Genomic DNA, 25391 nt, shown 5'->3' with positions numbered 1-25391 from the left:
GAAACCTTCCGTAAAAGTGTCGTTTATCCATTTCACACAGTCGTCAAATTGATTGAAGAACACTTCCACATTCCCACATGCACCTGATTTACATCAACCACACTTTACACATTATCATTGTGTTATTTCCCAATCTAAAATGTGTTTTACCAGTCTGAAAATGTGTTTTACCAATCAGAATTGTTTTTTTTTTTGCAAGCTGATTGTGTTTTACCAATCAGAATTGGTTTTTTTTTTTTGCATGCTGAAAATGTGTTGTCTGCAATGTGTTATAAGGTGTTGCATGTGCCACATTTCAAAAAAATGTGTTGTCTGCAATGTGTTTTAAGTAATTCTAATTTGTATTTAAATATTTTCACTTATACATTATATTTGTGTTTAATAGAATAAATTGAAAAACTATAAGAGTACCTCGTCGCTTTGGGTCGCTTGTGGTGTCGATCCATATTTAGATACCATAGGTGACTTAATCCCCAGCTGACTTTGTTGTGTTTGCCCCCACTCGCCGGTTTCAATGCAGTATTTCTCTATATCGGATGTATCCATAATAGGAACTGTTTCTGGGCCAACATCTACGTTCATGCATTTTTCAAACTCTGTATTTGGACCCGCATTAACGGGAATTTCTTCGACAACAGGCGCAGTTTCCGGGCCACCTTCAACATCAGATTTCTTCTCCCCAACCTGATCGGTTTTCGCCCGTTCTTTTTCAATTTGATTTTTTTTCTGTACCTCTAAGACGGTAGGTTTTACCATGCGTTTTACCGGCCTGCTTCACAACAGACTTTTTGTTTTTAACCGGACCAGATTTGCTAATGTGTTTTACATTCTTGGATACATCTTTCTTATATGCTTTCACTTCTTTTGATTGAACATCTTCATCAGAATTTTTTGCAAACGGATAGCTTTGTTCCGGATGCAAGTCATATGCCTCCACTAACATTTGATCAAACCTGACCGAGTCCAACTTTATGCTGACTCTGTCGATATCGTCCTCAGTGATATCTTCGATGAGGTGAGTTGATCTTGGCTCATCTTCCTCGTATTTCTTTTGGTCACGAATCAACGCTGCCTGTAAATATGAAGAACAAACTGATGTCAGATGTGTTTTAAGGGTTTTATATACAGCAGATTGTGTTTTAACAGTCCTAATGCTATTTAACAACATCTTGAATGTGTGTTGATGGTATTTCCTATGCCACATTACGTCACATTGTGTTTTTTACAACATGTTGTGATTATATTGGAGCTGAACAAAAACTTTGCAAGTTGAAAGTATCTTAATGTGTTTTACCATCAAACAGATGTGTTTTAATGCACAGTAATAGTGTGCGATTAGAAAATTATAAATGCATTCAGAACATACCACTAGCAAAGGCATTGGTCCAAGAAAGGGTTCCTTTGGTGTCCATGTTTCCACCGTTCGATCCAGACACCTGATCATGTACTCACACCAGTTAAAACTTCTGATATCCTTCCCTCGATGCAAGGCTGGTAGAAACTTCATATTAATTGATGAATTCGTAGTTGTCTCTCCTAGAAGTGTGTTGTAGAACAACAAAATGTTTAACACAAAGATTCTCCCGCTCGCTTTTTGGCCCTGCATGTATGTTTTGAATTGAACAGGCGTCAAACGTGTAGGAGCGGTTTCGAACTGTCCTTTCTATTCCGCCACAACCTCGTGGAAATCTGCCCTTGCTCTCTCAACCTCCTTTATTTCTTCATTCCCTCTTGGTACGCCGAACACATCGTTCACCAATTCCTCTGTTATTTGAATGTGGTGGCTACCGCAATTCAAGACCCGTGTTTTAGTGTCGTAGTTATTTACCAACCACCAACCCAGAGTTGAGGGAATCAGACCCATTTTAAACCCAAGTATTGCCCCGAAACCTATGTTTCTGACAGCTCCCCGTTGATTTTCGTTCAAAGATTCCATCAACTCCCTCATGTGCTTAAGAGCTAATCGCAAGATTAGTTTCCCATCTGAAAGTGGTATGTAATTTTTGACCGTTGTTGACATCTTGCGTGTTTGGGAGTCTTTGCTTGACCTAGCAACTGTGGGTCTTTGTGGTTTTTCAACAACTTGTGGGATAGCACCCGACCTCGTTTTTTTCCAAGGTGGGTTGTCAAAATCATCATCTGAATCTTCTATCGTGGTACCTGACAAAACACCAACACATGAAGCCGATCAGCAAGTCAGACTTTTTAGTAATTAAAATTAGTTCATAATTTCAATTTACCGTGGGCTACTTCTTTAGGCTTATTGACTGTTGGTATAACCACAGCCTTTTTTTGTTTCGGTTGGATTCCAGTCTTTTTGTCCTTCCACTTCTTACCGGTTTCGCTACACTTCTTGCTCGCGTCGGCTGAAAGAAACTCATAAAAGTTGATGTTAGTATTATGCATTGTGTTTTACCACAACAAACATATGGTTTGTCGTTTTTTCATCTAACTTACATATGGGCATTTCACGATTTTCGAGGGTTCCGACTGTAAATCGACATTTTTATCCATCACGTTCGGAAACAGATTTGCAATGTCAGACAGAAGGGTGCCAGTAGGCGGTTGTTGTGCGCAGTCTACTTTGTTGTCTACCGTTTTTGTAGTTTTGTTAACAGGTTCAACTGTTAGTAACAAAAAAACACAACTGGTCAGACAGCTAACTATACAAGTAACCCCCCACACTTTCCGCCACAACTAATCGCACCTTGTAAAGGTGATGCTTCTTCTGTGTCTGATTCATCCAGCATAATTGGTTTGTCAGGTTTGTTTCCGGGTTTTTTTGAAAGCCATTTTCCTTTTATTCTCTCACTCTTTCTCCGTTTTACTGAAAAACAGTTGTTTATGCTTTATAAAACACAATTCCAATCCCATATTTCCCCTTATAAATCACAGTTCATTAGATATATCCAAAGTTAACACATCAAGCATAATTGTAAAACACACAGGTACCAGTTCATGAAACATAGTAAATCACATTCATGAGAAACCCAGTAGCAATCAAAGTTTTTAAAACACAGTCACCAAACCCAACTTGCGCATCTATAAAACCTAGATAAACTGATCTTAAAACACATTTGCCACATAAAACACATTTGAGGGAAAACCCCTTAACAAACAAAGTTTTTAAAACACAATCCACAACCCCAAATTTCTAATATATATAACCTCCATAACCTGACCATAAAACACATTTGTGGGAAAACCCATTAACAAAAAAAGTTTTTAAAACACAATCGACACACCCAAATTACTTCTCTATAAAACATCCACAAACCCAAATTACTACTAGAGTACTCATTACTACTATATAAAACCTACATAAACAGACCATAAAACACATTACCAAATACAACCAATAAAAACACAGTCATCGACAATACACTGTAATCCTACATACAGTTGTTAGTCAAAACACACACCTACGGTTCCGGCGACTTCAACTCTACTTCCGGCGACTTCAACTTTCCTTCCGGCGACTTCAAGTCTGCTTCCATCCATCTTGTTTAACGTCCCCTGTTTTTTGAATTTCTTCCCTGCAAACACGAAATACTTCAATGTAGAACACGAATGAACCCTAATCGCTTAGTAAAACATGGAACACAATGACCGCTTGATCTTACGTATATAGAACTTGGAAAATCTCTTATTTTCATCCATGATTTTAGGTATATTTGGTATGATTTTAGGGGGTTTTCGTTGTGGCTTTAGAGAGAGAAAGAGAGAGAGGGGGAAATTCGCGTGTAATAAGGAGATGTGATATCCTGACAGTTATTTTTGATTGATTTAAAACACTCTGATTGACGAAATTGCCCCTACTCATTTAAAACAATCTATCAAATATAGTTTAATATTACAAGATTGCCATTGATTTAATCTCAACCCTGAAACACACCAATCGGATGGACCAAATTGCTTCCTAAACTTTCTAGGAAAAACACACTTTCCGCAGGAACCCTACTCTAACACCAATAATTCAGTGATATAACGGTTATATCGATCAATATCGCCGATAATATCGGTACCGATATTTTACTAAGGGACCGATATGACCGATCTAGCCGATATATCACCGATATTAACTGCATGGATAAACATTTTATTACACATTTAAAAGTTATATATTAAAAAGAAACATGATGAAAAGAGGGTTTTTTTTTAAAATAATATGCCATCTATTATTTGATTTAACTTTTTATTTGATAACATACATGCATTAATCGTACCGCCATAACAGGTACATTGTTCGATTTGTGTTTTTACTCCTTTTTGATTTGGGGTTTGACGAATAACACCATACCAGTATCAAAGTTATCGAAATCAGTACCAATATTCATTTTATGGTTTTCTATCGATGTAAAACATATGTTGATATTGTTTTGGGAATATCACAACCTTATTTTTTTCGTTTTTTCAGTTGCTATAAAGAGGGTCAAGACCATAACGAATAAACTGATACGGATTGAATTCCCGTCGCGTAGCACGGGGGAGTTCCACTGGTTAATATTGAAATGAATTCATGTTAATTTGCTTTTAGAATAAGGGGGTGTTTGTTTTTTTTCAAACATCTTCAAGGGAGCTGATGTCTGCAGGCGCGCAGACGTTACCCTTGAAGATTGTTTGTTTTTTTTTTAACAGATCTGAAAATGGCTTTTTTCAGCTTAAAAAAAAAGCTATGCCACCCTTTCTTCAAACATCTTCACAAAAAAACTCTCCTCTCCATCTTCACAAAAAAGCCCTCCTCCCTCAAAACTGGACCATCACCACAAAAAAGCCCTCCTCCCTCATCGTCATTATCGATCATTCTCATCGTGTCATCATCATCATACAAACCCGGGCGTGATAAACATGACCACCACCACCGGACACACATCCACCACCACTTTCCGATTGGTTGATTATTAACGCATTCATCTCTCACTTTCACTGCATATGAGTCTTTCTTTCTTTCTACGTACATTCCAAGAGCATCAGGGTATATAACTTCTAAATTCCTAATTTCTATCTTTGTGGCTACAAACACGTCTTCATATTTCCCATAAAAAGACACCAACTTTCTCAATACCCATATCAAATTGTTCAAAACCCACTTGGGGATTTTGTTAATCTTGTTAAATTTGTTATCTTTATCCTCTATGAATTAATTAGTTTCAAGAATTGGTTAACAGTAGCTATGCAGTCATCATCTTCTTCTTCATTATTATATGCAATCTTCTTGTTCATTATTATATGCTCCTTTAGAAGCCAGTAATGTGTTCAATTTGTTACCCAAATTGAGCACCTTTTTCATTTGATTCAACTGTTAGTAGAATAACTTTAGATGGGTGTCCTTCAATTGTGTCAAATTTCGCTCATTCTGATAGAAAAATTGGGGATTTAGGGTTTAGTTTGATCGATGATTTAGGAATTGGGTTGCAGATTGGTTATTACAAATAATTTATATCATTAATTGTTTTATTGAAATCCAAAAAAAAAAAAAAAAACAAAGTTATGTAGTTTGTACAGACAATATCAATTTATAAAAACAAACAGTCTTATATTTTCAGCTTGAAGAGCTTCAGACCACATCTTCAGTTGCAGACATGAAAACAGATGAAATCAGCTTGTAGACAGTTTATGTCTGCAAAAACAAACAGCACCTAAGTGTCATGTTATGCATCAAATCAACAAAGCTACAGAGTTACGTGAGCGCATAAATATCATTTGTTTCATTTAGTCATATATAGATATTTACCATATTATACAGGGGAAGGTTCAAATGAAAACCACTAGTTATTGTGAAAACTAGAAAACTAACTAAAACCCACTAAAAAGGAGGGAGGGAAGACTTTTAATGAAGGAGGGGTAAAATTGGAACAAAAAATATATAACTTTTCAAACATTTCTCATTTCTCCATACGTTATCATTTTAAAACAAAAATGGCACCATAAGATCACAAATTTTCTTATCTTTCATTCAAGTATATTCGAGCATATTTTTTATGACATAAAAAAAGATTTATGGTGTCGTCTTGTTTTCAATACTATTATTATAGTAGTGCACATGTGCAATATAACATGTACTACAATGTGCATTACATGCTTAAAATTAGTTTTTTGATTCTAGTTTAGCTTTTAGGGTTAGTTTTTTTTAGAGGTTTAGGATTAGGTTTTTGGGTGTGGGGGGAAGGGGGGTTTAGGTTTTTGGGGGGTGGGGGTGGGGGGGGGTAGGTTTTTTTCGGGTTTATGTTTAGGGTTTAGTTTTAGGTTTTCGGGAGGGTGGGGGGTGGGGGGGTTTAGGTTTTGGGGGGGGGGTTAGGCTTTTGGTGGGAGGGTGAATTTAGGTTTTTTTTTTGGGGGGGGGGGTGGGGGGTTTAGGTTTTTGGGGGGTGTCGGTGGGGGGTGGGTTAAGTGGTTTAGGCTTTCCGTATTAGTGCACATGTGCAGTACAACCAAAAAAAAATTTTTTTTTTTTTTTGAAATTTTTTTTCCATATATAAAAAGTAGCGATTTTTCTAAAAAAAATTTAAAAAAAAAATTTTTTTTGTATGTTTTTTAGGTTTTTTTAGGTTTTTTTTAGTTAGTTTTCGAGTTTTCACAATAAAAGTGGTTTTCATTTGAACCATCCCCTTCCACACCAAACAATAAATGTGAAGTTAAACATGATAAAATATATATTTTTAAGGGTCTCGTAGAGGTAACTGGTAAGTGTCTGACATATATTTGATTCAAGTTTATATTATTTTATTATGAACTAGGGATGTAAACGAGCTGAGCCTCTCGTGAACTACTCAAGTTTCGCTCGATAAAAGTTTGAATCAAACTGAGCTTAAATGAGCTCAAGTTTAAATTAACGAGTATGAGCTCGAATTTTATATACCTAGCTCGTCTAGGCTTGTGAGTCTGAATGAGCATTTTATTAATTTAATTTAATGTGAGTGTATTACTTGATAAACAAGCTGATCTTTGGATACATAACACGAAACGAGCCAAGCTCCAGCTTTGTTTAGTTAAACATGAGGTTGGTTTGCTTACACCGTTACCCTTAACCTTTTGTAGACCATTTGTTGGTAGGATATTGACAGGTCGTGTGAAATTTTTAGACGCTAAGATAAATGTTGCAAAGGATATAGTGATAGATGCAAAGGTCAGAATCTACTAAAAGCATCGTTTCGAGGTAAGTTTTACATAAATCGACTTATATCCTCGTTGTGGTCAAAATCCCTAAAACATCGGTTTGTAATTCGAAAAAATACTTAACTCCGTTAAGCTATTTTTAACGGCGGACTATTATCGGCCAAAAATGGACCAGTTCGGATTATTATCGGCAAATAACTGAGTTGGGATTATTATCCGCCAAATTAAAAAAGTTTGGATTATTTCTTGGGTATACTTTTATAGTCAACTCAGCACAAGTCGTCGTCAAATCTCTGATTTAGAAAAAAAACAAGTTTAAATGCGTTTGGTTGTAAACTAGTACCATTTTCTAGAACCTATTGAAACGTGTAAGATCGGACTATATGGGCCTGAAGCATTGTCCTTTCTCTATCAGCAGTTATTATATTAAGTATTATTATAAAAAGTATACATTCACAATAATAATCTGTTTTAATTATATGCATTGATTATAATTTAGACGACTTACATTCGATTGATTTGTTCAATTATTCATCATATTTTTTAGTTCTTTTGTCTAACTTATCTAAAGCGTAAATGGATCTACCACCCCTAGTTTAAATGGTTTTAAGCGATTTTGATTCGATTTGATTTTTGGTTTTATCAGCTTGCAGTCAAATATTGAACACCCTGGTATAAAAGGAGGGGGGGGGGGGGGGGGGTTGTATTTAAGAAAAAAGTCTAACACACCAAACATGGTCCCAACATCACAATCTACATGCATTGCATTTGTGAACAACTTCAGGGAAGAGTTTGGTCTAGTTTTCCTCCGGTCTACAAGTTTAACAGGAAAACCGGCATTATCCTAGACTGTAAACCGATTAGCGGAGTGCCATATTCATTTTGGGAAAGTTTAGATTCCGTCCTTGTTTGGTTTTCTTGTTGGTTGGTTTAAACCGAAAATTACCCAACCTTAGAGTATTCACATCCCGTCTATCAAATATACCATATAATTACACTAAAAACAACTTCATTTTCTCTCTTCTTTCAATTAAATAATATTTCTTTATAATTTTATCATTACCTTTTATGTCTCCCTCACTCACAACCAATTTTTATAATACAAAAACCACTCTCTCAGTAACAATGGACAATATTTGAAACCCATCAAAAAATTGGCATCGAATAGTTAATATTCATGAATTAAGTTAAAAATAAACATTTTCATTATTAGGGAAAAGTTCAAATGAAAACCACTAGTTATTGTGAAAACTCGAAAACTAATTAAAAAAGCCAAAAAAACATACCAATTTTTTTTTTTTGCATACCAATTTTCGCAGGTTTATGTATATAAAAAAAATTTTTCAAAAAAAAAAAAAAATTATTTGTAGTGCACATGTATAATACTACACATGTGTAGTACACATACACGTGTAGTATAACACATGTGTAATACAATTTTTTTTTTGAAAAAAAGTTTTTTTATATATATAAAAACCTGCGATTTTTATAAAAAAATAGACAAAAAAAAAATTTGGTGTGTTTTTAGGCTTTTTTTAGTTAGTTTTCGAGTTTTCACAATAAAAGTGGTTTTCATTTGAAACATCCCCTTCATTATTATATATATATACACATATAAATCGTTATCAACTTTGAGCACTCGTAACAACACAGCACTTTTGATTTATTTCTATTAATATTAATTGTGTAACACACATGATATGTATAATACTATAGAGGTACATGCATATAGATCATTGTCTATTTCGCATTTATAGTATACAAATACAGATGATTAATTTGAACAACAATGGTATACAAATATGAATATAAAGTTTGATCTCAATGCCCATCTAACATTGAAGGTTATCGCCCGGTGCAATGCTAAGTTGACTACAATATCGCGTGTAGTACTGGACTCGAGAATTTACACTATTTGAATCGGCACCATTACATTCCTTGACACCATTGATTGCTTGAATAGTAGCTCCAAACCCTTTACCAGAAAGTATGACCGAGTGGACATTGTTCATCCAATAGTATAAGGCGGCCCGAAAAGAGATGAGTGGATCGGTCGCCACAATTTCTGGATTGTTGAGCCCGTCAAATTTGAGAGCGTTACCAGCTTGACCATAGTTGTAATTCCATGTCAGTTGGAGAGGACCTCTCCCATAGTAACCCTTGTTAGGGGTACACGGGTATTGAGGATACTTAGTGTCACAATAATTTTGTAAATAACCATCTACTTCTTCAATGTGACAAAAAACTGCTTACACATAAAAAAAAATATTAAAGTTAACCAATAAAACATTTTATTAAATCTCCGTATTTTGGAAGATATATCTTAAGGGGCTGTTTGACAACTTCTGAATGGGAAAGTGCTGAATTAGTAAGAGATCTGAACCATTAAGAGCTAATATAATTTTTAACCATTCAGAGACAAATGTCTGACCAATTCAGATAAGAGGTTTTAACCATTCAGACTCGGTATAATGATTAACCATTCAGACTCGGTATAATGCTTAACCATTCAGAAGCAAATGTCTGAATCATTCAGACATCTGCTCGCGAAACAAACAGTCTGAACCATTAAATGATGAAGTAGCAAGATGTCTGAACCATTAAGAGCCTCGTTAAGAACTCAACAAACAACTCTCTTCTTACACAATTTACCGAATTTATTTGTTGAATTTAAACTAAAAACATAAATCATTTTTATATGTTATAATTCTTTCACTATTTATGTAAAATTCTTATATACAAATATACAATCGGTTGAATAGATCATTACTTGTATATCTAGTTACCGTTAAAAACTAAAAAGACCCATATTGTATTGTTTTAAAATCTTACCTTATTTAGATTCATGATTTCTATATATAATTTTTGTTTTTGAATGACAATCACTGCTTCCACTCAATTACACCAAAGAATTCTAAATAAATCTCTTATGCTCAAATTTGAACCTGAAACTAGGGATGTGTAAAAAACCGAATTAACCAACCCATAACCAAATTAACCGATAAAATCGAGCCAAAAAAACAGAACCAAACAAAAAACCAGTGGGTCAGTTAATTGTTTTCTTGTAAAATCGAAAGTAGCGGGTCGGTTATGACTATCAATGTTTCGATCACTATAAACGAAACGAACCGAACCGACATGTAGTAAAATATTTGTCGGATTTAGGACTTTTCAGTATTTTTTAATATTTGATGCTTTTTGTTGAACGCTTTTAGTATTTTGGGTTATTTCATATAATGAATGTTTATTTGAATTTATAAAATATATCATATCACTTTTTTGAATACTTGTATTAATATTATAAATTATGTGTATTTTTTAGTATTGTGTAATCTTCCTGTACTAATAGATGAAAATCTTTTTATACACGTGTCACTCTTGCTTTGTAGTATGATCTTATTTTAATATGTAATATTTTCTATACTATGATGATATTCATATCTCTCATGATCCATATATCAAAAATAATATTTATATCAAAGTATTTATTATATCATTAATGTACATAGTAGAATTTAATTACAATTCATTTAGCATAACCTCATAACTTATAATTATTTTTAAAAATACTTAACAATTTTATGATCATTATTTTTTATTTTTTAGTGTTAAAACTTAAAAAATTATTTTGAATAGCTGAAAATATAACTGTTCTTTTGTTTTGCTATTTATCTAATAAGTCATTTCATCAATAAAGATTATATACAAGTTTCTAATTTACATTTTTTCGTCGTTCAACCCGTGTAATACACGGGTTTGTAAGCTAGTATATTAATATATAGAAATATGTAATAAAAATTTATTCCATGTTAAAAAAATGAGCTATTCTTCAGTAGGCCTAAATTCATGGTTAACCACCCATAACCGACCCGCTATAACCATCAAAACCGATTCATCAAAACCGCCATAACCGAGCGGTTATGGTTATCCATTAACCGACATCACGGTTATGGTTATGATTTTTGAGCCAAAACCGACCCATGCACACACCTACCTGAAACCTCACATCTAAAAGACATAAGCCTCTACTAGTGGACTAGCCCACATTTGCTGCTATATAACTAATGTAATGTAAATAGAAGAATATATGATCTTACATCCAGTTTCATGGGTAACATGGGCAAAGAAAGCGGCTATCTCCCTCCTTGAATCTTCTTCGGAACCAACCCTACCGAATTCGGGATAGTATCCGATTGCTTGAAGAAAGGTGGCGCGTGTATAAAATCCTCTCCCTTGACAATCTCCGCGTGCTTGTTCCGTGATCCCATTGAAAAACGCATCCGTCACAATGCTACCAACATCAACATTGTTTGTCGGAGACCTGGAACACGGCCCTTCTTGGCAGCCGGCTCCACAGTACGCCTCACTATTGCCGCAATAACCGTCCTTGCTGCAGCACAAGTCTGGAGTACAGCCACAGTTCTGCGCAGCAGAGTTGAGGATTCCAGCAAAAATTAATCCGGCAACAATGAGAATTCCGTATGTTTTCATGGTGGGTTGTGTATATAGATTGCGAAATAGTGGTTGAGTATTTATAGTGTAAAAATCAATAACGGTGGGCTCACTTTAGTTTGCCTAAATTCAAGGTAACCCATTTTGTTCCAAACATGTTTTAACCCAACCAGATATTTTTTTTTAAACTATCTTTTTATTAATATTTTTTTTTTGAACGGCCGACAAAAAATTATTATTAAATGTAGCGAGAAGCTACCCACCAAACTTACAAATGTTCAAACACCAACAAATTACATAACAATCTACATACACATATTACTAGTCACCAACATCAAACCGACACCACTTCTCCCATGATAAGGCCGCCAATTTCGATTGATTCTTCACCCATAGGAAAGCCATAGATTTAATTTCATCCACTATTCTTGTAACATTCGGGACCCCCTGTCTATGAACCGATTCGTTTCTCATCTTCCACAGGCTCCAAAAGGTCACTAGCACAATGGCATGTAACGCTTTCCACTCCTTCCTCGAACTAGCAGGGACACCGGTGGGGCTCAGTAAGTCGCTAATTCCAAAAGCAAAAATAGGGGGTATCTTACACCAATCAGCTATAATTTGCCATACTGTTTGAGAGAACTGGCAGGATAAGAATATATGTTCGCTTGATTCCGAAGACTCGCCACAAAAGACACATTGATCATCCTGGACCGGAATGTTCCTTCGAATCAACGCACATTTCGACGGGAGTCGGTCCATCTCTGCCCTCCACGCGACAATCGCCACCTTTTTCTGAACCCAATTATTCCACTTGAACGGACTTGCTGGAACATCACGATTAAATGTTGCCAAAATTTTTTTAACAGAGGCAACATTGAAGGAGCCATTAGATTCATATTTCCAAGTCCAATAATCCTTACCTGGGCCCAAACACACGCCGCAAACAATGTTAATTAGTTGCTGAAGCTGGGCCTGTTCACTGTCACCCAGAACTGGGCTGGCCCAGACCCAAGAAAACACTGGGCCTGTTTCGTCCATAACCAGCCGATCCGACACTAAACAGTCCTTGATACACTCCATCCTGAATAGTTCCGGGAATTTAACATACAGTGGTTGCGGGTCAATCCATAGGTCTAGCCAAAATTGAACGTTGCCCCCATTTTTCACTACTGCACAAACAGCATCCTTGAGATCGATTCCAGCCGGTAGCAAATACTGGCGAATACTAATTATGCTCTTCCAAGGTCCAGAAATTGTTACTTTCGCCGGTATAGCGTTCCATGCTCTAGAGTTGTGGTGAATAGCCCAAATTACCCTCCGCCATAGACTATCCTTTTCCGTTTTGAATCTCCACCACCATTTTGCCAACATCGCTAAGTTAGCATCTCTGATTGAACCGAAACCCAACCCTCCGTATTCAACCGGAGCAATTGTTTTATCCCATGCTACCCAATTCATTTTCGCTTTTTCTTCCGATCCACCCCAAAAGAATATTCTCCTAATTTTATCAAGTGCTTCCAAAACTTTAACCGGAGCTTTAAAGAGTGATAGAAAATAAGTTGGGAGTGCATTTAACACTGACTTGATTAAGGTAATCCTTCCCCCATACGATAGGGTTTTAGCTTTCCATAAGGAAAGCCGGTTTTTAAAAACCTCCACCACCGATTTCCAATTCCGTGCTAAGTTCATATTGGCCCCAACTTGCAAGCCTAGATGTATGAACGGGAATGTACCTTGCTTACATCTCAAAAGATTCGCCATTTGTATAACTTCTTCTTCATTTGAACCAACACCATAGATGCTACACTTAGCCAAATTCACTTTAAGGCCCGAGACTAGATAGAAACATCTTAGCATCCTTCTTAGGTTATTAATATTCATAACGGACCATTCTCCCAAGAACATTACGTCGTCCGCATACATTAAGTGGGATAAAGGCTCACCCCCACCGATGATATCAATTCCTCTAAACAACCCAATTGAGACGGCCTTTTTCATTATACATGACAGGGCTTCCATTACTATAACAAAGAGGAAAGGTGATAGTGGATCACCTTGTCTAAGGCCGCGTGAGCAATCGAACTCTCTTGTAGGCGTGCCGTTAACCAAGACAGAAGCTTTTGCAGAGTACAAAGTAGCTATAATCCAAGACCTCCATTTGCTTCGGAACCCCATCTGAGCCATAACCGAATCCAGGAACGACCAGTTGACAGAATCATATGCTTTATTAATGTCTACTTTGAAGAACATACCTTTTCGTTTATTCCTCTTTAACCAACTCAGCACTTCATTTAATATCATTGGACCATCCATAATATTCCTTCCAGCTAAAAAGGCCGATTGTTGCTCCGAAATCAGATTTCCCAAGACCTTTTTAGACGATTAACGAGAACCTTAGAGATAACTTTGTTGATAATACCAATCAGACTTATGGGTCGAAAGTTTGCTGGACAGGTAGGGTCTTTGACTTTCGGGATTAGAGCGATGAATGAAGAGGTACAACTCTTGTTGATAGACCCATCCATATAGAATTTATTAAATAGATTAACAATATCGACAGGAAGACCTTCCCAACATCTCTTAATAAACTTGAAGTTGAACCCATCCGGCCCTGGTGCACGATCACCCTCGCATTCCCAAACGGCAGATTTAATTTCCTCTTCCGTGAACGGGCATTCCAGCTCTACCGCCTCGGTATCCGACAAGGTGGCAATACCCGGACAAGCCATCTCTGGTCTAACAGGCATCGGCTCCGAGAATTGGAGCTTAAAAAATCCAAAGAGAGCCTCTTTAATGGCAAGAGGATTTGTAATCCATTCACCATCTATCAACAAACCATTAAGTCGATTAGAGCTAATATTGGAGTTAATAACAAAATGGAAGTACCCTGAGTTTTCATCCCCATCAACGGCCCACTTCAACCTGGATTTTTGGCGCAAATCTAGGTTTTTGATCCTGTCAAATTCAGCTAGATAGTTTCTACAATCCCCCCTCTCCGCTAACTCCTCATCCGCGAGACTTCTGACCTCTGCCAAATTTTCTATTGTAGCCAACCGATCCTTTTTTGCTCTATACGTCCCCTCTTGCCTATCCTTCTCAACTTTCAGCCAAGCTTTAATGTTATCCTTTAACCATCTCAGTTTTATGGCCAGTGCAAGATCCTCCGGCCCCGAGAACTGAAAAGCCCCACATTTTTGTAGAACAAAATCAAGGAAACCCGGGTATTCAAACCATGAATTAAAAAACCGAAACGGGATATGACCGAAGTCCGATTGGGTGGTAGATAAAACAATGGGTCTATGATCCGAGACCTCCCTGGCCAACGCAATAACACTTGCATTTGGCCATCTCTCCCTAAAACCCAAGCATACTAGGAACCGATCGAGTTTACTTAGTTTCCGTCCGTTGTCTGATATGTAAGTAAAGTTCCCACCCCCCACATTATACTCTACCAAGCCGGCCGATAAGATAAACTGGTTAAACGCCTCTGCATTTGAAGCACTGAACTCAGAGTTCAACCGTTCACTAGCAACCCTTACTTCATTAAAATCGCCCATCAAAACCCATAGGCCCTGTAATGAGTTCCTAAAGCCCAGCAGCTCTGACCAGACAGCCCTTCTACCAAGAGTGTCGTTTGGGGCATAGACATTAACCAAGTTCAATCTGCACCCCGATTGAACCAGAAAACCAGAAACAATAATAAAGTTCCTATTATGGATTATATCAACACACCTGAATACCGAAGGGCACCATAGACATGCCAGACCCCCTGACCTCCCTTGTGAGTCAACTACCGCTATCTTGTACTCGGCCCTGCCCCAGTAACGGTTGAACATGAATGACATAGACTGTTGAAGTTTTGTTTCCTGAATTGCAAGGAAATGAATCCCATGACTAGTTTTTAAGCTTCTGATCCAATCCGATTTCCGATCACCTCGCACCCCCCTTAAATTTATAGACAGGCAATTCATTGGAAACGATTTGTGACACCTTCTTCCATGATTAATTTCTCTGTAGCATCCACAAAACCGTTCAAATCAATGCCGATAACAGATCCCACTCACACAGTGGCGTCAATTTCTTCCCTGAGGATTTGATGGACATCATCCACAACTGGATCACCAGCCCCATTTGGCACTGATTCAGGGTTTTCGGTATCACCCAAGTTTGACCCTCATGGTCGTCGACAGCTGCTACGGGTGTCTCAAAATTTTTTCCCCTATCTCCAGAACCTTCTCCCATCGGAGAGTTTAGATCCAAGGGGCTAGAATTAGACTTCTCACTCTGACCAAAAAGGCGTTGGGCTGGACCTTGAATTGAGCCCAAGGACGGGGGGCTCCGAACCGCTCTGCTTCTCTTACCCAGGCAATTAACAGGGGTTGGCCCATCATCCCCACCCAGCTGACTAGGCAATCCATCTAACCCCTTAGGCCCACAGTGTTTATCCCCATAAAACCAATCTTCAACAGATTCATACTCAACAGGCCCACCATTCTCAGGCCCATTTGCCGCATAATTATCCAACTCTGGGGTCCACTCATTACCTTTGTCTACCACATGGCATTGCACGTGCTCCGCCGTATGCTCCTCCCCATGCAAATTTGGTTTACCCATGCAGGAATTAATACCTTGATCTTTTTGAGGAGACCTTTCATCTCCGCTTGACTTTTCGTTAGCCACCGGAATATCTGCCCCTTCATCGGACGTTCTTAAGTCATTAACCTCCGTCGCCGGAATTCCTCCGGCATCTTGCCCCTCCAACACAATTTGCTCCACCTGTCTGAATTCGTTTCCTCCATGTCCTCCATGTTCATCCGGTGAACATCCGATTCCGAATCTGAGCTAGAATTTGATTCAGTCTCTGAGACTTCGTTGTCCTCCATATGATCATCCTCATCTCCCTGAGCCATTAACCCGATGGATTCCGAAGCCCAAGCAACCACTGTTCTTTCCTTCCACTTTATAACTACAGCTTCCTCAATTCTGGACACCTGGCTTGTTAACACAACAACAGAGCCAAACGAATTGTCTTCATGTTGCCAAGAAAAGGATGATGGTTTAACAATGGATCCAAATAGCCCCCCTATCTCATCATAAAGATTATTATCCCGAATAACAAATGGCACCCCAGTAACACAAATTGTAGCGAGCCGACTATAAGGAATATCCTCCCCATTCCATAGATAGAAACTAGAGAATAAATTGTGGAATGTTTCTGAGTATGTCTCCAATCCCCTAGAAGCCGACATCTTATCGTTAAAAGTAAGCATGTAGGTCAAACCCCCGACATAAGACAGACCCACTTCAGAAAGTCCCACCTCATCTAGAACCCTTCTGACATTTCTTACGGACATGATCAATTTAGTGCTTCCAATAATAGATCTCCCAATACAATGGATAGGGTATAACACCCCTTTCCCTTCCACAGTGACCACTTTAGCCCCATTACCATGCACACTCTTATCATTCCTGACCAGGTCAGCATACGTCCGTCCATCCTGGACAAACGATGATCCAGACTTCCCTATACCAGGCCTTTGATCCTTCGAACCAGCCTGACCTCCATTATTGGCATCAGCCGGATGGTCCATGGTTGCTTGAAAATTATCTTTAGGTCTCCATACGCTACTTCCTAGCAGGTCCGCCGCATAGTTGATTTTCTTATGTTCCTTATCATACTTGGCCAATGAAACAACCACTTTCATATTGAACATCTTAACCGTATTGAGTTTGGTGAGGAATTCCTTCATATCCTCCACTCCCTTAAATCTGACGAAACCAAAGCATCGGCCCTTTGTATCCCTCTTACGAGCAACATATGCATCCGAAATGAAGCCGAACGGTTAAAATGACCTCCATAAAATATTCCTGGTTACCCGGTCTGATACATTCTGCACCAAAAAGGACCATTCTATACCATCACCTTTGCTCTTACGATTTTTCCGATTTTGTACGTTAGACCACGGCCCACCATTATCGTTCTCTCCCCCCCAACCATTCTGGAAAGTCATTGCTAATACCACAAGAGGACAAAGCCGTGAATAGATGTCTTATACCCCCCTCTAACTCCCCTAACACCTCCGAGAGAGCAAACGAAACAATGGCGACTCGACCCTAAGGGTGTTAATGGAATTCGAATCGATCTAGCTAAACTATACTCAGATAGCCGCGATCAATATCAGACCCACTAAGCCCCGAAGAGATCCAGAACCACTGTGGGAAAAGAGGGTAGAGGTGTTATTACCACGTGCTCAGAGAAATGGAAGACGATCGAGTGGAGGAGATGCAAGGTCAAGATAGAGTGCAAGGTGCAACCGAATCAACCAGAGAAGATGCAGGACCTCACACGCTATTTCGACGGGCAAAACTCCGATAACACTCCGGCGATCTTTTTATTAATATTATTTTAGTTAATTTTAACCCAACCGGATATTTAAAAAAAAAACTATCTTTTTATTAATATTATTTTAGCTAAAGCCAGTTTGAACCCATACCAATCTTAATTCATTGCCCAACCCATACCAAACCGTCATTTAACTAGGCTTAATAAATTTGTTGCAAAGGATCACATTTTTAATCTAACCAAATAACAAAAGATACAAATTTACAAACTAAAAAATTCCAAAATTTTCAATAACATAAAAAAAAAAAAACAAATCAAAGGGCTTTAAGTTTTGTCAAAAAGCTATTTTTTGTAATTGATGTAACATGACAATATATTCTGAATTTTATAAGTGTAAATAATTTTGGGATAAATGCATTTTTACTAAAGATATTGTAATATAGATAATAGATATGAAACTCGCATATTTCAACTAGAAAAATAATACCAATCCATCCTTTTTCTAAGGTTATGTTTCTCGCTCGTAAGGCTCGCTCGAATCCTGAAGAAAAGCACCACTTTAACTTCAAAAATTTTACCAATTAGACCATCCACCCTACCCTTAGTTTTACTATCAAGAACGTGTGGCACAAGGACGAAAAAATAGACATCCAGGCTATTAAAGTCATGGTTAGCCGTTTACTTGGTCTATGACAAAATTATCCTTCATATTTTTCAAACTAAAGACCCCTAGGACACGTTATAAATTCAAATTCTAGTTGGATTGTCTGGCGGATTGGTCGTTAAGTAGACACTATCATAAAATGAGGGTAATGCAACTTTTTTTTAGTTGTGTTGCATTTAACTCTAATAAAACTCCGTTCAACATAAATGTTGCATTAAAAATCTAATACAACTTTTTTCATAAAAAGTTGCAAAATTTTATAGAAATTGCCACCTTTTTATTTAAAAGCAACAAATCTTAATAAAAATTGCAACTTTTTTCATAAAAAGTTGCAAAATTTTATTGAAATTGTAACCTTTTTATTTAAAAGTAACAAATCTTAGTAAAAATTGCAACTTTTTTTCTTGAAAGATTGCAAATGTTATTGAAATTCACAACTTTTGTTATAAATGCTCCATTATTAAAACTTAAATGCAACTCTATTTTTTTTTGAACGGCAAGTTTCTTTTATTTCTTTCGTCTGTGGGACTTGAACCCAAGACCTTCCTCTTCCAATGTGTTTAAAGGTTTTGTCTTTGCCAATGGACCACCACCACATTGATACTTAAATGCAACTCTTATTTTCTTATTTAAAGGTTGCATAATTCAATGAAAATGACAAAAACTATAGAAAGTTTGGATTAGAGAAAAATGCTCGGATAGTCTCTATGGTTTGCTCATTTTTCACCTTTAGTCCCTAACTTTCTAAAATTACACCTATAGTCCCTGATTTTTTGAATTTCATTCCCGGATAGTCCCTGACGTGGATGAGGGTTAGTTTTTGGTGTTAGGTGCGTGTGAAATGACAAAATTGCCCTTAATATCAATGTTGTAGAAGGCGCTAGGCGCTAGTCGGGCGGTGAGGTACAGCCTAGGGATTAATCGGAATGGGATTTTTATATGTATTTTTTCAAAATTATATATATATACCCAATAATATAAAAATAATACTTCAAAATTCACATAAATACTTCAAGTTTCAGATAGTATGGTTCGATTTTGACCGATTTTGACCGCCTAGAACCGACTAGGACCGATTTTTATCGATTTTGACCGACTAATATTGTCCGATTAATCCGATTTTTGACCGCCTAGGACCGATTTTGACCGATTTTTGACCATGACCGATTAATTGACCGCCTAGCTCAAAATTAGGCAGTAGATGACCGCCTAGCGCCTAGGCGCCGATTAATCGGCTGCCTAGGCCGATTTCTGCAACCATGCTTAATATTAAACAAAATAAATTAATTAAATACATATCTAAATATTAATAAAAGACTCTAATTAATGGCACATGTTAATCTATTCTTCAATTTCACGATTTTACTTTTAATTTATTTATACTTTTATCTTTTTTAACGTAATTTTGTTATTATTATCCTTATTATTGTTATTTGTTGGTGCACTACATCTGCTGATTCCGTCTTGTATCGAGTCAATGTCTTAGAATGTTAGATCTGGGCTCGAAATACGAGAAATAGTGAAATGTATAGGTTTTAGATGTTGGGCCGCTTATAGAGTCAAATTAGGTAGTTGGATCGCTCATTTGGACATTCAAGTATATGGGCCGCTCGAACGGACACATGTTGGACCGCTCGTATGACAAGAATGCTGAACCGCTCGAGTGACAGCCTTCTTGGACCGCTTTTATGACTTGTCTGGACCGCTTATTGGGCCTGTCCAATAAGCGGTTCCTAATTTCTATATATAGCCTGATGAGCGATCTGAGTTGAACATTGAGTAGGAATCGTGCCGAAGTTCTGCCGGTGCGAGATTTGAGCTGTAAACGTTTGAAATCAGTAAAACAAGTAGTTAAAGTGATTTGCCTGCTGTTTCTACCTTAGTTTCTTGTTATTCCGCACCTGAAACCAAGGAGAAAGCCTCTGAACGACTCGTTTGGGTCATCACACGATCCTACAATTGGTATCAGAGCTCAGGAGGAGGTTCTCTGCAGAAATTAGCTGGATTCTATCACTTTTTCTTACTTCTACACCTTCTTTTTCTGATTCAGAAAGATTTCACGGTCGGAATTCGTTCAAATTCTCACAGATTGTGCAAAATAGTACCATGACAAACCCTTGAAAGTTTGGGGTTGAAAATCAAAGAAATAGTGGGTCGAATCATTGTCCGAAGTTGAATCGCTCTTCGGAAATTACTCCGGATCGCTTATTGGACCAATCCTGAACCGCTTATTCGTACGTGTTAAGGACCGCTCATTCGGTCGGATTGCTCTTGAACCGCTCATCCGGACAACTTCTCGAACCGCTTATCTGGACCGATACTGAACCGCTTATTCGGACATTTGGTGGATCGCTTATTTGGATCGCTTATTTGAACACCTTTTCTGAATCGCTTATTTGGACTAAGTGTGAACCGCTGATCTGGACCGCTTATCAGTCAAAGTCTGATCCAAGTGTACATCGTGCAGTTTCGCTTAACCAAATCATGGGGTTCAATATCTTTAACATGACTCAAGAAGAATGTGATAGAAGAAGAGTATTAACGAAAGAATTTGATTCATTTTCAGGTTTTCCAGGAGAAAGCACAAGATGTATCATTGAGAGATATATACATCTTGTTAATTCAATGTCCGAAGTTGGTTTAACCAAAGCATCAGAGGAACGGGTCGAAAAATTTGTCAGTGCGTTACCTCAAGAGGAATGGGAAAATTATATCTCAAAATTAAAACGTTCTGAAGAGTTTTCTAGTCTGATAATTTGTCACACCCTGGCTTTGCGGAAGCGTGGTTAATTTGGTGTGACTTCTTAATACCATAGCTTAATCATAACAAGCTATATGAATTAAAATATGCAAGATCATCCATTGATAATAAAAATATTAAACATTGTCTTAACGGGTTAACACCCAACAACCATAACCTTGTCTAAACATTACAAATGCAAACTTAAAGTAAACATGATTCAAGGACTGTGACTTGTCCAGGAAAGAGTCACAAGCCTCGAACCCTGGATGACCTCGGGCCTAATGCAGCGGAAAACAAGCCATACCGCGCCAGATCGTTAATTTCCTGAAATACATGTAAGTTGAAAAATCAACAATAATGTTGAGCGAGTTTATGCGAAAGTGCGTAAACAAACCTTTATCTTTATCAAAAACCTGGTATGTAGCAAATAAGGAAAAAGAGATCACCAATGGTTTGCAAGGCCATTGATATGTGTGAAGTGCAAGTAGGGATGACTCAAACCTAGCGGATTTATGCGTCGGGCACTAAGTCACCCCGAGGTCCGTTATGCTGGACCTGGGGCTGGGCTCGCTACACCCAGATAGATCTACCGCTCCTGTCCCTCGGTCCTACTACGAGGATTAATGGCCTCAAGTTGTGCCTACCCACTCACATGATCTGAGTAACAAACCTCCTTACGCTAACCATACCATGTGTAAACATATTCATAATCATTGTAACATGTATTTCACCCCCGCAGTTTATAAAACTGAAAACAGTTAAGAGAAAAGGGGGACATGAACTCACAGTGAGTGCGTCACAATACCAAGTAATCCAAATATCCAACTGCTGCGCAACGACCTACATGTGCTAATTCTATTAGACGGATGGCCGTGCTTTAGCTTCATAGTTTACATTTTCGGGAAACAGTTAGACAACCGTTCCGCGTATATACTTGGTAGTTAATCTCCTTCCCAAGGATGGGGGAATTAATACATGCGTGTTTATAATATTAAGTCTCACTTAATATATTTTATTTCTCATCTCAAAATGTAATTATTTTTCTCAAAAATAATATATTTTCTCTTTACATAATACTTTCCAAAATAATACGTTGACAAGATACGCATTCGTGAATATTTCCGTATAAAGCGTAAGTTACGTTTTGACGATTAAGTGGTAATAGTAATTACCATTGTAACTTATATGTTTGTCGTAAAGGCGTTGGTATTATTTTGGGTTCGACAAAGTTTGTAAATATTATTTTTACTCTAAAAATAATATTTATATATTTTCACAAAATAATCATAAACAGTGTGATGAAAAATATATTTATCGAATAAATATTTATCATGTTTAGTTTTTGTGAAAATCCCACCTCCGATTATTTAATAAATAAAGTCATGGCGAAATATATTTTGAAAACATTTCAAAAATAATTCTAACACTTGTAAATAATTCTAAGTGTTATATTTTTAGAAAATTTCGCCAGAGTTTCCCCTGTAACTGGAGGTGGCCACGCTTTCAAGCGTATCATTTTCTTTTACAAAATCATTTCAACAATTCTTCAAATCAACCAAATCAATTTCCAACACATTAAACAAGTTTCAACACTTCAAACTTGTAGACTAGTATGTAAAATCGCATTATTACATGAACTTGTAGTTTTTCTAAAACTATTGCGTAGATCTCGTTATATTTAGTGGATCTATGTATAAAATAGTTTAGTCTTGCAAAAACCCCGTTTTTGGAACAAATCATTCTTTACAACTTCCCGACAATTTTTATAAAAATTGTTATTTTGTCGGACCTTTCGTTTCACAAGTGTTTATACACTTGTAGTTTGTAAAAATCATATTTGTTATCATGTTATCCAACTTATATAAAACATGATTTTCTCGACACTTGGTTCTACGAATGTACCACTTATACATACGTAGATCGGCTCGTTTTAAATACCATTTTACATGTCAAAACACTTTTACACAAGTTCATGTTTCCTGTGTGGTGGAGTTTCACCTTTTAACCCTTGTACAAAAGAAACAAGTGTATGTCAAGATTCGGGATCTTAACAAAGTCGGGTTAAACGATGATAAGAGCCACCACAACGTAGATCGGGCCTCAACAATCAACATATTCAAATACTACAACTTTTACACGCGTTATATGCTTTTAACCAATGATATTCGAGTTTTTGTAGACTTTTTAGATTCAAAAGATGGGTTACCGACTTTTAACCGTTAAAAATCCTTTTAACCACTTTAGATACGTTCAAGAACAAGTTTTAAATGTTATACCTCTAGCTCGGGGCTAGGGAAGATCTTTGGCGAAAACGGCGTGGATAAAAGCAAATGAACGTGGTCCTTTAGCTTCCGCTTGCTTCAAGCTTCCTCGTACGTGATCCCCGACACTAGTATATGCTCGGAATGGCAAGACACGAACCGAAAGTATGGTGGATGGTGGTGGGTATGTTCGGCCGAGAGGGAGGGGGCAAGAGGGAGAGAAAGTGTGGGTGTTGGTGTGTGTGAGTTTGTGTGGTGTGTGTGTGTATTTATAGAGAAATTTAGTGCTATCGTCCAACGGTTTCAAGTCGTCTAGATATCCACGAAATCTAATATAATATTCAAAGTTGTACTCCCTTGGTCCCACCTAGTTGGCCGATTCCATTGAGGGGGAATGCCATCCGGTTCGATCTCGATTGTTCAGTTAGAGTTTAGTTTGGTTAAGTCGGTTAACTTTAGGGATTAACCCCGTTAGTTGTTTAATGCGTTATAAAGCGGGTGTTAGGGTAATCAGGGACCCTAACTGGCTCAGAAAAATACCAATAATATTTCTGGCAATATTTTTATGTTCCGGGTATAGTCCGGTTATTCGGTCGGATAGTAATCCGTTAAAGTGCTTAAGTAATCCTTTAAGCGTTGTAAATAATATTTTTAGCGACACAATTTATTCTGCAAAGTGTCAGGAATAATTCCTCATGTTTTGGCACTTTATTAGTTAGCTAGAAGCTAGTATGTAAATAAAAGTGCTGTGTTTTGTGCTTTAAGTACGTTTTAGGCACATCCAAATCTCTATATCTTATTCCTAGAGACGCAATTATACAACCCTTGTATCCTTACACACACTATGGGTGCAGTAAAATATTTCTGGCTCATACAGGCCTTTAGAGGCAGTGTCTGCCTGATGCTGGCTATATCAGCATGTCAAATAGGTTATCCGTTCAAATGCTACTGTGCTTTTGTGCATCATGTTTGTCACTAGAGTTCAGTAAGTAAATAATGTAGTGACGGAAAAATCAAAGTATGATGCAGATATGTACAAGTATCAAAAATCAAGTAGCAGTTTATCATAAATCTCAGTTAAGCACAGTAATTAGGCAACAATTAATAGTTAATTAAGTCGTACGGATACCTGGTTTGGTGAGGGTTGTCACATTCTCCCCCCGTTAAATAAATTTCGTCCCGAAATTTTAAATTCTGCTTGTAGAAGCAGGGTTCTCAGGGAATAAGTGGGGGTATTTCTCTTTCATTTGGTCTTCACGCTCCCAGGTGAACTCAGGACCATGTCTAGCATTCCAGCGAACCTTGACGAGCTTGACACTGCTCCGGCGGGTCTTGTTAACTTTCCAATCCGTGACCTCAACAGGTTCCTCAACGAAGTGGAGCGTGTCGTCTATATGAATTTCGTCGGTAGGAATGGCAACGTTAACTTGAGTTGGACTTCTCTTCAGATTGGATACATGAAATGTATCGTGAACATTATTCAGTTCGGCAGGTAGATCCAACTTGTATGCTACGGTCCCAATTCCTTCCAAAACCTTGAAAGGACCAATGTAGCGCGGATTCAACTTCCCACGCTTCCCAAAGCGTGCCACACCCTTCCAGGGTGATACCTTCAACAAAACCATATCCCCAACCTCAAACTCCTGAGGTTTCCTTTTCAGATCTGCGTAGGTCTTCTGACGGTCACGAGCCGCACTAATGCGATCTCGGATTTGCGCAATCTTATCTATAGTTTCCTGAACTACATCGGGACCTACCAATTGTCTATCACCTGCGTCAGACCAACAGAGCGGCGACCTGCACTTGCGT

At 37.6% G+C, this 25391-nt stretch overlaps 1 protein-coding gene across 1 annotated transcript; it reads right to left on the bottom strand.

Moving 5' to 3' along the window:
* Window positions 1–8755: 8755 nt before the first annotated feature.
* Window positions 8756–11756, bottom strand: LOC110886260 (endochitinase EP3). The gene is made up of 2 exons (XM_022134038.2): window positions 11214–11756; window positions 8756–9361 (listed from the first exon to the last, which is right to left on the bottom strand). Exons 1-2 carry the CDS (start codon window positions 11605–11607, stop codon window positions 8949–8951), a joined length of 807 nt encoding a protein of 268 aa, XP_021989730.1. The 5' UTR covers window positions 11608–11756; the 3' UTR covers window positions 8756–8948.
* Window positions 11757–25391: the final 13635 nt, after the last annotated feature.

Source organism: Helianthus annuus, chromosome 10, assembly GCF_002127325.2.
Source record: "Helianthus annuus cultivar XRQ/B chromosome 10, HanXRQr2.0-SUNRISE, whole genome shotgun sequence".
NCBI lineage: Eukaryota > Viridiplantae > Streptophyta > Magnoliopsida > Asterales > Asteraceae > Helianthus > Helianthus annuus.
The sequence above is the reverse complement of the archived record's forward strand: the minus strand, read 5'-3'. Positions and strand labels throughout refer to the sequence as shown.

Bases quoted from the DNA above. Each gene is read 5' to 3' on its own strand.
- LOC110886260 (XM_022134038.2), bottom strand. From the start codon at position 11,607: ATGAAAACATACGGAATTCTCATTGTTGCCGGATTAATTTTTGCTGGA. The intron at 9,362-11,213 runs GTAAGATCATAT...ATGTGTAAGCAG, and splicing joins TGTTACCCATGAAACTGGAT to TTTTTTGTCACATTGAAGAA.